The 13,214-nt window shown below is 34.6% G+C and overlaps 1 protein-coding gene across 2 annotated transcripts in view; it reads right to left on the minus strand.

The window, feature by feature from the left end:
* The window catches only part of Nmnat (nicotinamide mononucleotide adenylyltransferase), a 209,340-nt gene that overhangs the window by 181,358 nt on the left and 14,768 nt on the right, over positions 1 to 13,214 (minus strand). For both annotated transcript variants that reach the window (XM_090393336.1, XM_090393335.1), the window contains exons 2-3: positions 10,109 to 10,265; positions 2,967 to 3,118 (exon numbers count right to left, since the gene is read on the minus strand). In XM_090393336.1, coding sequence (XP_090249462.1) covers positions 2,967 to 3,118; positions 10,109 to 10,265 — 309 coding nt within the window. The remainder of the gene's footprint in view (positions 1 to 2,966; positions 3,119 to 10,108; positions 10,266 to 13,214) is intronic.

A 13,214-nucleotide genomic window follows, 5' to 3' on the forward strand; every position in this document is an offset into this window, starting at 1 on the left:
TGTGCTATTATGAAAGAACTGTCACTCGCTCTTTTGAAGATTTAAATCCTTTATTTAAACAAATAAGTATGCTCAGGTATTGCACGAAAATAGTCTGCATTGTGAATTCCTCGGGAGAAGATTCAGCAATAATTTTTGGCCACTCAGTGTTAATCCATGCATCAGCTGATAAAAAATCAGCACTTTTTTCTTCACCATGAATACGTTTGTACACAATATTCTCTCACTTTTTACACCTGTTAAACCATCCATCAGTTGCAGTGAAATTTTCTTTGCCCATTGTTTTTGCAAGTTCTTCTGCTTTTTGATGCCTGAAAGGCCCATTAATCGAAGCATTCTTTTCATGAACATTACTAAACCAAATTTTTAATGCTGATTCAACTTGAGTATCCTTACCAGATCAGGCTCTCTTCCAATTCATGTTCTCATTAGTCAGAACTGAAGTTTCAATGTTTGATCAGTTTTTTAAGATCTTACACAAAGAGTGGTTGTGAAATTTTTAAATGTACAGCTGCACCATACCGACTCATTTTGGGCAACTTATCATAGCACTCCAAAATTCTTTGCTTTTTCTTGAAAAGATAAATCTTTGTTTTTTACTTGCTTCTGCCATAATGCTAAGGGCTGTTTTAATGAGCACTTAAAGTCAAATTCACTTACTGAAAGAGCATGAAAATAAACTTGAAAGATCACAATTACACTGTATTTATACCCCTCCCCTGCATTTGTCTGGAAGATTTAAGGAAGATTAAGATTAAAAAAAGATTAAGATTACCCACCTGCATTTGCCTGGAAGATATAAGATTAAAGGAAGATTAACAAAAAAACAGTCAGATTTCGACAAATGTTCTTTGTCAAATTTTCTCCTGATTAACCCTTATTTCTTAGAATTCTGAGACACAAAAGGCTAACGGTTGAGGATTTTGATAACAATAACTGGAACTTCGATTATAATAGACGAATTATTTTTAATTCATTTTAAATGGTGTGCTTTAGGACGGACTGCTTTTTGATAACAATAGCCGATTGATAATATTATCCATGATCACAATAAGCGGATTCTACTGTATTGCTTTATGCTGATGACATTGTTATCATTGGAGGCTACTCACATAAGGATGTTATACAAACTACTTCTAATTAAATTAAGGCAAGTAAGACTATGGGTGTTGTCATAAACCAAGAAAAGAGTAAATATATGTGCATTTCAAGGATACATCATGACCAATCAAATTTAGTTAATAATAATCATCCTTCAACATGTAGATAATTTTAAATATCTCAATCAGAATTAACAACCGCAATGACACATATCAAGAGATACAGAAGAGAATTAAGAATACCAATGAAGAGAATTACAAATGGATATTTTGCAATCTTACAACTTCTAAAATCTATAATATTATCAAGAAAATCCAAAGAAAAATTTTAAATAATCTATGTCAAATATTATCTTATGTCAACAACAAAGCAAGATAACAGGAAGCATATTTGAAGAAGCAAAGTGTTGGTAAAGATTTCTGGACCATCTTACAATCAAAATACTGGACTATGAATAAAAGCAATGAGGAACTATGAAACCTGTTTCAAAGACCCAAAATTCTATCATTTACAAGTATAGAAATGATTGGTTTAGGCCATGTCTGGAGGGCATATAACTAGTTGATTAATCAATTATTTATATACAATATAAAACTGATAAGAAAAGACTCCAATAACGATGAATGGATGTTATAATGAAAGAACTAAGAAAACTGGATCAACACTATTTCAGATGCATTATACAGAGTGCTTTTTTTGGAATGGTACGCAATGGTACAGTATACCAGCATTTTTATTAACAATGGCATATGAATGCGGTATTGTTTTAATTTTACCTGCTGGCAAAGAACATACCAATACCTATTGTTTGACAAAAAGAAGCAACGAATACACATATGGAGAAACCTAGTGATGGCATCATTACACTTAAATGGGTCATTAACCTGCTAAAGAAGAATTAAAAACATAATTTAATGTTAATGGTTTCTGGTAAGTGTTTATGTCTATTAGCATATACATTTTTATATGTGATGTGGAATGTATGTATTTATGTGCTAGTAGTGCATAAACACCAGAAATTTTAATATTATTTATTATAATTTCTGGTGTTTATTTTTATATTGATCCCATACACAAGAGGTTGAAAAACCTATAAACACATCAATGCCATGTGTAAAATGCAGGTGAGGACTCAGAAATTTAATGAATTTTTTTTTTTTTTTTGAAGAATTGCAGGTTATTTGGAAATTCTTCTTGCAGAAAGCTATTCTAGAAAATAGTAAAGGGATTCTGGGCAGTTGCTGCTCTTGTATTAACAGCTGAAACAGAAAGTGAAGAAATGATGGTTACCATTAAAGTACCTGTAGAATAGAAAGTAATCAAATACTGCATCTGTGAGCTGAATTCCTCTCTTCTAAAGAGTTTCAAGGATTTTTAAGGAAGTTTCAGATGCACTACCCCAAACATGCAAGCAGTATTCTAAGCATGGGTAGATTTGAAATTTGTATATAGTTAAGAGTTGGTTGGGAGTAAAAATGACATCTTGAACAAAAGAGAATGCCCAGTTTTTTGGATGCTGAGGAATTGATGTGATGTGTTTATGCCAGGAGGTAAACGTTAGTCAAGCAGAGTGGTCTGATCTGATCTTCTCAGGCGACTTGTGTATTACTGAAGGCAAGGGTAAGTGGGCTGGGACATCTTTTGTGAGAGAAAAGGCAAGACTGTCATTTGGTGGCACTGAAAGTAACAAGAATTGTCCTCACCCCACTGAAGGATAGTACACAGATCAATATTTAAGTTTCGACATTTAAACAATTCAAGACATCGATGTCTTGACATTTAATACATGGATCTACTGTTTCATTTTATAATTAACAATATGCAATTAAAATACTTAAACATTTCATATTAACAACACATCTCACCATTAATGTTATCATATTCCAGTTTTTGCTTTTTGTTCACTGATGCTGGAATATCATTTGCATTGGTAATTGTATCCAGACAATTCTGATGATGTGAAAGAACCTTCGCTGTCTCCATCCACGAGTCCTGATCACTTTCCCATGTATCCAACCTATTAACCATACAACATTCTGATCAAAAACAAAATTTTGAATGAAATTATTCACAAAATTCCATTTAACATGTTCGCTGCCAACTACGAGTATACTCGTAGTGGGTAAACCTGCTTCACAAGCCAGCTACGAGTATACTCGTAGGACGCTTACCGCCGGGAACGAGATTATTGTAGTGACCTTGAAGAAGTGAAAATGCTTGGCTTGTGGGGCTAGCTTCAAAACTGTGTATTCTCATAGACCGTATATGCTCTGTACAAGCCAACTACGAGTATACTCATAGGACGTTTACCTCCGGTAACGAGATTATCGTACTGACCTTGAAGAAGTAAAACTGCTCGGCGTAGGGGAACAGACCATGCCAAAGTAGCGTGGCAGCGAACGTGTTAATCACAGTGCATCCAAAGTAAATAAGTAATGAATATCTACTAAATAGTTATTAATTCTTAAAGAAAATGCTGAAATACAATTACTCTGTCAAATGAAGTATAAATTTTCATACCGCATAAAAACATATTGCATGATAACTTGATGTGGACAACTCACTGACAAAATCAAATTGCCTGTAGTTATGCAAGTTATGAATATCGTGGAACTTTGGATTAATCTTTTTTGTCTGCATTTCACAAAATGTACATGCACCTATTAGATTCATGTTATCTATCCATATGCAACTCATCAGAACAAATCCCAGAACACCTAACAACTCAACATCAGAGTTCAAGATTGGTAATATCACCATAAGAAGCATCAATGGAAAAGAAATAGAACTATCTCTTTTCCATTGCAGAAGAATTGGATGAGTATACCAGATCGACATAATAGACGTGACTAAAACAAAGAAGACAAACACAGGTGAGATGTTTCTATGCAACAAATAAAAAATGTTATATTCAAGCAATAACAATCAGGGAAAAGAGGGAGTAGCCATAGTACTCAACACTAAATATGAGGATAATAATCTTGAATGGCAGGCAATATCAAGTAGAGTGATATGGACAAACAGCAGAATTGGGAACTGGCAATGAGACTTATAGTCCCACGGAGGGTTCTATCAAAGAAGAAATATAGGGATTTTTTTGAGGCATTACAGTAGTCATTACAGGTTTTTTTGAGGCATTACAGCTGTGTCAATGAAAAAGGAAAAGTTGGTCCTTGTTGATGATCTGAACAGCAGAGTAGAAAATGATTACCAGACGCCTGCTGGATTTCTGTTCAGGACATGGATTAGTTATTACTAATACCATGTTCTAACATAAAAATGTGCACAAATTTACATGGAGAGAAGAAGAAAGAAATAAAAAAGTCTCATTGACTATGTTATAGTGATGTTTTCCCACTGGTTCAAGACACAAAAGTATATAGAGAACTTGTAATAGGAAGTGATCACTATTTAATTTTGAGCAGGATAAAATTGAATTCTATACTGAAAAGAAGGGTGTGTAAGAAAGTTTTAAAATGAATCAAGGTTGAGCAGCTGTAGTAGACTGAAATATACAAACATCACCGAAGAAAAAATTAAAGAATTTGAAAACAAAAACCAAACCTTGGAGATTCAATGGCAAATCCTGAAGAAAACATTGATTCAGCCAGAGAGGCATGTGGTGAGGTTGTCTATAAGGATAGAAAAATCTGAACTCCATGGTGAACTGAGGCAGTTCACCATGGAGTTCAGATTCACATAAAAGGATTCACATAAAAGGAGAAATAGTGGCAGTGGTTTTTGAGGCAGTATGGTGTGTGAGAGACAGATGTAAATAGAATGAAGTACTTAGCCAGATGTTGCTATAGACCTGGGAATGTGAAGGATAGTCCCCATGAAATGGATAAACAAATTTGCCATGCAAATAAGAAAGGGGTGATCATTATGAGTGATTTTAATTATGGCAATATAGACTGGGATAATGAGATAGCAACTGAAAGTAAAGAAAATTAGTTTCTTGGGTTTTTGAGGGATAACAACCTCAGGTGGTAACAGTGCATGCGAGGTCTGATCATCTCATCAGAGGATGTTATTATGATTGAGGTGTCAAATCTTCCTCCAGTTGGTGAGAATGACCATGAAGTGATTACTTGGGTGGCTGCCAGCCATGTGAGGAAGGGGTATATGTAGAACTACAGGGCTGGTGATCACGAGAGGCTTAGGAGAGAGAGCTTGCAGCTGTAGCATGGAATGAGGAGTTGGGTGAAAAGGAGATCAATGCTGCTTAGGTGATATTCAAGAAGAAATGTCTGAATGTATTCCAGGATCAGAAGGTTAAATAAGGTAGGTGTGAAATGGATGATTAAAGAGATTAAGCATGCAATACAGAGAAAGAAGGTATTATGGAGGCAACATAAGATGAGTGGTAATAATCTCGAGTAGAACAGGCAAGGAGGATAACTCGGTTGGTCAGTTAGCTAATGAAGTCCTAAAAAAAAATAAAAAAAAAATAAAAATCCTAGAGAGTTTTTTCAATAGGTAGCCAGCAAAAAAATGATTATGGTAGGATGATATTGACTGGAGAAAATGGTATAAGGACAATTGCTACAGAGGATATAGTTGATATTTAATGAGCAATTCATAAATGTCTTTCATTGCTGTAAATGTCACATGATGGAGTTTGAGAGCAGCGGATGATGAGGAGAAGAGACTGACTATGAGTGAGGAAGAGGTATATGAAGAATTAAGCAAACTTGATATTAATAAGGCTGTGGGACTTGATATATCACCTTGTATTTTGAAGGAATGTGCCAGGGAGTTGACATCTGTCTTGACATATTTGTTTATATGAAAAGAGGTTGATAAGATAGAATTTACTGAGTCTAGTGGATAGGAGGAAGAGGGATGATAATGATAGAGATGTACATGTTGGTAAAGAGTTGTAATAGGAGTAACGTTGAAGATGTTTTCTTAAAACAGTGGGAGATCAGGGAAGAACAAAAGGTTATCCCTGGAAGTTGTATAAGGAGGATGTGAATGATTGGAATGCATTGCCTGAGAGTGTAGTATATGCAAGGAATTTGACTGTGTTTAAGGCACAGGATGATGAATTGTGTGTATGACAAAGGGACCACCTAGATGAATCTTTGGCTACATGGAGCCTTAGGATAATAACAATTTAACCTTGGTATCTTCCTGGGTTTGGCTTCACTGATAAGATCTCAATAAAAGTCTAAATTTGTTTGGGTGGTGACTTTCCCCTTAATACATAGCAATATACACATCTGAAAGAAAGTGTGCCTTGCATTATGAGATACTGAGGCAACTGATGTGAAATCAACTGCTTCCATATACAGGTAGCCTGGTCATGAAGATACAGTAGTACACAAATTAATCCAAATAAGTCAAATTTTCATCAAGTTTTTGTTTCACTTCACAATTATAATAGTGTAAAGAAGTTGATATTCGTAGTGTTTTATTCAATTTGTGTAGTTATAAAGTGGATACATTCCCAAGAAAGTGTTCAAAAATATGTACTCTTTCTCAACATGCAGCCATGTTTCAAAGACAAACTGCCATTGAGTGGGATGGGTACTGTTAATGCAATTTTAAAGAGATTAAGGGAGACAGGTACCTTTTCTCCAAATAGAAAAAGAAATGTGGGTGAAAAAGGAAAACTACATTTACTCAAGACCTGTTTACTAGTTAGGAAAAGCAAAATGAATCAAAGATTGTATGCTGTAAACTTAAATAGAGACTTGGCAGCTAGTAGGATTAATGTTTCTGACATGACAGTCTGTCAAAGATTGTTAGAAGCAGGGAGGACTACCCACAGAAACAACTGTTGACAAAGGCTATGAAGAAAAAAGAGGCTCCAGTGGGCAAAGTGTACAAAGATTGGAAGATTGTATTCTCAGATGAGAGCCATTTCTTTGTCAAAGGAGCACAAGTACCCCATGTTTGCAAATCAACGGTTGAGAAGACTTCTCCCGCCCACTGTCAACAAGCTCTTAAACACCTAGCTGAAAAGATGTTCTGGAGTTGTTTTACATGTGACAATCAAGGATCACTTGTGCCTGTTGATGGTATGATGAAAAGTAACCAATACATAAACATATTTGAGGAAAGAGTGGCCCAACAGATCCAGGAAGACAAACTCCTATTCCAACAGGATCTCGCTCCATGCCACACTTCAGAAAATGTGAAAGAGTTCCTCAAAAATCACAACATCAATTGTTTTAGTGACCAGGCATTAACCCAATAGAAAATTTATGGACCATAGTGAAAAAGAGACTTGGAAAATTAAATTGTGACACAAAAGATAACTTAATACAACTTTAATACAATACATTATAAAAATATGGTTTTGAGATGCAGAAATAAGAAAAATGTGTTCTACATTGATAGTCCTAATGAGCTTATTAGGAACAGAGAAGCACATATTATTAACCCTTTAACTGCTACGGTCGAGTTAACTCAAGCACAGAAAAAAATGGCAACCTTCCTACGATCGAGTTAACTCGATTTGAACTTTCAATGTGTAATACTCATTTAATTTAGTTTGTGAAAGTATTTGAATTGAGCGGGCTTATAATGTCATTTCTTAGGATTAGAAGGAACTAATTTTCAAGCTAACCCTTTAATTGCTGAGAATATATTATTTGAAATTTGAACTGGTGCAACTAATTATATTAAGCGCCTCCGTAGCGCAATTGGAAGAACGATGGTACATTGCACCCTTCAACTGGCAAGAGCCTAAGTTCAATTCTCATCGTGATGGGAGGAATCTTCATATATTGGACTTTTTCAATCGAAGGTGAGTTAGCCGATCTCATACGGAGGTAGCAAGGTTTTTTCTCCCGGAAACTTGGGTTTTTCAGCCTGCATACAGACAAATCGGCCCTTCAGAACACACGCAATTTATAGACAAAAAATACTAGTTGTGGTGGAGGGCGGTAGATGGCTTTAACGTGGATGATTGGTAGTAGAGGTTCGGGTGGAGACAGAGTTGTACAGTAGGTGTCCTCCCACGATGAGTCTTCTGACTCCTTGGAGGTGTCATGAATAATAATATACAGCAAGATGCATAAACCACGTGACTGCAGGGATTTCCGGGATGTCACAATATGGCGTCTACCAGTAAATATTCGCATTATCTTAGTGATGATCAAATTGACGAATTGTTAACAACAAATGAGTCGGGAGAAGAATTGTCAGAGTTAAATGAATTGTGTACTTCAGATGAAGAAGATCCTGGTGATTCTACATAAATTAATGTGTGTAATTTGCATAATCAAGTGGACACCCCTGATTATATAAATTTTATAAAACACTATTATTGACATTTTTGTGAGTGAACAAGTGTATATCCAGAATGTATGATGCTGTCCTGACATCTTACTTCAGTAAGAATTTTAATTGATTTTATTTATAAATTTTTTGCAAAATTAATTCAGCACATGGGACAATGTCAGTAGAATATAAAATCAGCAGTTAAAGGGTTAAGTAAGTTGGAGTTTAATTTTTGTACTTCTTTTTCTTTAAAAATTAAAATTTTTCTTTAAAATGCGATTATTCAGATTAATTTGTTTGCTACTGTACTTCAAATACAAACTTTGCTTGCACTTGAGTAAAATATTAAACAAGAATATAATTTCTTGGAAACTTTAATTTACTTTGGAACTAAGTAAAAAAACATTCTACAACTATCCATAAATTCAACTGGCTTTCCAGTATACTAACCTTACTTATTATACTATCTATTTTCATACTTAATTTGCCATCTTCACTAAAAAATTTGCCTGAATAGGTTTCTGTAGTTTCAATACCAACGACATTCTGTTTCTCTGCTTATTTTCAATTCTAGTCTATTCAATGCCAATTTGTTTATACCAAAATTGTCATATCGTTTACTAATATTAGAAGCAGCTTTCTGGTCAGAGATCTAGGGTAATTAAGGCAAACAATTGAATGAACCATATTCTTAGCTTTATATTATGCATAACAATTACCAAACCCATCTAAAACATGTTTAAGATGGGTTTGTCTCCTGACGTGAAAACCAAGAACCTGGATGGAAAATGTTCATTGTTAGTCTGAGAATGACTAACTCTGCAATCACTCTGCACATTGTTGGTGAAGAATAACTTATTCATTAAAATACATGTAACTTTCCTCCATATACTGACTGGCTTTGTATATTCACGTTCATAAGTTTATTTAATACTCCTACATTTTATTTACTTTTCTTTTTAGCATTTATATACAAACACATAACACTACCAATATATTCAACTAATTTAGAAAATCACAAGTAACAGACTGATTTGGAGGAAAATTGTAGATAGGAAGTTAGTAATGATGTAATTTTTTCATGTAGTACTGTCATATCCTGTACACCCCTTGAGGGTACATGGCAGGAATTTGATGATGATGATGATGATGAATTTAGATAATCATTATGCATAAATTTTAATTACCTATGCTTTGAGGGATAGGTGATTACAATTTTTTCTTCAAGTTACACAAATTCACTACTACTATAATCTGTTACTGAAGGCCATTCCACACATTTTCATCTACAACATAAAAAAAAATAACTTCATATATTTATTCTCTTTTTCACTTTTTATTTTTTATTGTACCCCTCTAGTATAGAGGCTGATGACTTCACATCAATTGTCCTAGTCACTTTTTTTTTGGCAATTTTTTTGTTGTATTTTTTTAAATATTTTTTGATTTTTTGTGGAAGATTTTGATTGGTCACTTCAGAAATATCACTCCTACTGCATGCTTGTGCAGTAGGGGATGAAAGATTTGAGGACAAGGCTTCCCGGCATGACCTCAATAGTGCTATAATCTGACAGCATAAGGAGCAGCAGGATTTCACACATGCTATACCTCTGTGAGAAACAATTTCTGACCCTATATTTATGTGGCCTTTTGTCATCAAAATTGGTTGGTAGAACAAATACTTAAAGTTTAATGTTTTTCAAAACTGTGTGTGCGTGTGTACAAAATTTATCACATGTATTTAAAAAACATGAATTAGTTGAAGATATACTACCTTATCCAATCACTGGATCGTAAAGCCAGTTCCAACATTGCACAACGATGTTTTGCAGAAACAAGACCTTTCTTTCCGTAGTTATCATTTACTGGTGATATTATTCCACCAACCACTTGTATATATCCAATCCTATGTAAATAATCTCTTGCCAGTTCTAAAGTAAATAAAATATATCAATAACAAAATATCAGTTTTACATAAAACCTGAACTCAAATGTTTAATTTCAATATTTTTTCCTATTCTTATATAATGAAAGAAAAATAATTTTAATTAGAAGTTATATAAACTTCGAATTCTCCATACATCATGAAAATTATGGAAACAACTACCATGTTAGAGTAAAACTTTAGTCTTTAATATAAACCAAAATAAACACTCCACATTTTACATATTAAGGTCGTCATCTGGAGTATACACATATATACAAAGAAACAAGCTGAACTACAATCTACATCAGTGATGGCAAACCTATGACATGGGTGTCAGCACTGACACACTTGAGGGTTTCAGGTGACACACCTTGGATGTTGAAAAATATTGGTATTCTGATGTAAAAACTGCGATAAATCATGTAAGATCGCTCTCAGTTAAGGCGAAGGTAGGTTTGTTCACTGAAAGAATTTTCTACCAGTAGTCAGCAACAGAAAAGTCATTAAATGTAATGTAAGTTTGTAATTTCAGTTTATTAAATTAATTGTATAATATGACTTATTTGTGCCTATGTTCCCACAGAAGGTATCTGCTAAGGTAGAAGTGGAGGAATTTTTTTGAGGCTTTAGAAAAAGCAACTGACACAATGAAAAAGGAAAAGTTGGTCCTAGTTGGGGATCTAAATAGCAGAGTAGGAAATGATTGTCAGACATACAAAAATATTTTGGGAAAATTTGGAGAAAAGAGCAAAGCTAATAATAATGCCAAATATCTGTTGGATTTCTGCTCAGGACATGGACTGGTTATTACTAACACCATGTTCCAACATAAAAATGTGCACAAATTCACATGGAGAGAAGAGGCAAGGAATAAGAAAAGTCTCATTGACTATGTTCTTGTTGATAGTGATGTTTTCTCCCTGGTGCAGGACACCAGAGTGTACAGAGGATTTGAAATTGGAAGTGATCACTATTTAGTCTTGAGCAGAATAAAATTGAATTTCATATTGAAAAGAATAACATGTAAGAAAGTTTTAAAGCGAATAAAAGTGGAGCAGCTCTTGGATGTGAACTGTAGACTAAAATACACAAAGATTATTGAAGAAAAAATGAAAGAGTTTGAGAACAGGAATCAAACCTTGGAGATTCAGTGGCAAACTCTGAAGAAAACATTGATTGATTCTGCCAGAGAGGCATGTGGTGAGGTTGTCTGCAGGGATAAAAAAAATCAGAACTCCATGGTGGACACAGAAAGTTAAAGAGGCAGTGAAGGAAAAGAAGAAAGCATATCAAAAGTTCCTGTCAAATAAGTCAGCTTGTGCTCTTAGAGAATACAGAGACAAATTCAAGAATGCTAAACAGTGTGTAAAACTAGCTAAACAAAAGTCATGGGAGGACTTTGGCAAGAATATAGAAAATAAATATCAAGAAAGTGGCAAAATATTCTGGAGGTTGTTGAAGAAGCTTAGGAATGGAGGAAAGAGTACTGTAAAAGGAGTTAGAGATGATAAAGGTGACATGAAAACGGGAGAAAAAGATATCCTTGAAGTATGGAGTAATTACTTTGAAAAACTGCTAAATGAAACAAGCAATGATGACAGCACAGTGGTAAAAACCACTGACCAGGCATGCAGTCAGGAATACATATCCATACTTGAAGTAGAAAAAGCCATCAAAGGCTTGAAATGTGGAAAGGCAGCAGGAGTAGATGATATTTGAACAGAAATGCTGAAGTAGGGTGGTATAAGAGTCTTACAGTGGCTGCACTGCATAGTTCAGAAAGCCTGGACAAAGGGACGAATTCCTGATGATTGGAGTAGAGCTCTCATAGTACCCGTATATAAAAAGGGAAATAAAACTGAATGTGAGAATTACAGAGGTATTTCCCTACTGAGTGTCTATGCAAGCATACTTGAGAAACAGTTGAGAAGAATTGTGGAAGAAAAGTTTGGTGAAGAACAAGCTGGATTCAGGCCAAATAGAGGCTGTCAGGATCAGATCTTCATTTTACGACAAATAGTCGAGAAAGCATGGGAATATAACAAAGATCTGTATTTAAGTTTTGTCGATTTGGAAAAGGCATATGACAAGGTGCCAAGCGAGAAGCTATTCAATACGCTACAGTTATATGGTGTCAATGGGGCATTATATCAAGCAATACTTAGTTTTTATTTGAGTTGTAAGTCAGCAGTTAGAATTGAAGGAAGTACAGGAAGATGGTTTAATGCTAAATCTGGTGTGAGACAAGGATGTACATAACCCCCTCTGTTATTCATTATCTATATGGATCACATTATGAAGGAAAGTGGTATTAAACATGATATCAAAATTGGGGATGTTAATGTCAGCTCTATGCGTTATGCGGATGATGTTATACTTCTAAATAAATCCGCTTCAAGTCTGCAAGATTCTCTGACTAAATTGAATAGCTGTTGTAACAGATATGGTATGAAGGTCAGCAATAAAAAGACAATGAAAATACGCAGAATCATTGAAAATGTCAACTGTGTTGTGAATGGAGAACCTGTGGAACAAGTGAAACATTTCAGTTACTTAAGCACGATTTTTACTGAAGAGGTAAATTAAATATAGAAATAGACAACAGAATCAGCAAAGCTGGAATGGCAGGAAGTCAATTGAATAAATTCATATGGAATAAGAGAGAAATTAGTTGGAACACTAAATTAGTGTATACAAGACAGTGTTCAAACCAGTTTTAACTTATGGATCTGAGAGCTGGGTCAGAAGTAAAACACTTGACCAAAGACTAGAGACCACAGATATAAGAGTCCTGAGAAAGATTATAGGCATGAACAGATGGCATTAATGGCAATATTATATTAAAAATGAGGATATTAGGAAAGAACTTGACATTGTCAACATCCAGGAATGCGTTAGCAGAGCTAATCTCAGGTGGTATGGTCACTTAAACAGAATGGGCAAAGAAAGATTA

This window comes from Typopeltis vanoorti, chromosome 5, assembly GCF_054136105.1.
Source record: "Typopeltis vanoorti isolate ZY-2024b chromosome 5, IOZ_Tvanoo_1.0, whole genome shotgun sequence".
NCBI lineage: Eukaryota > Metazoa > Arthropoda > Arachnida > Uropygi > Thelyphonidae > Typopeltis > Typopeltis vanoorti.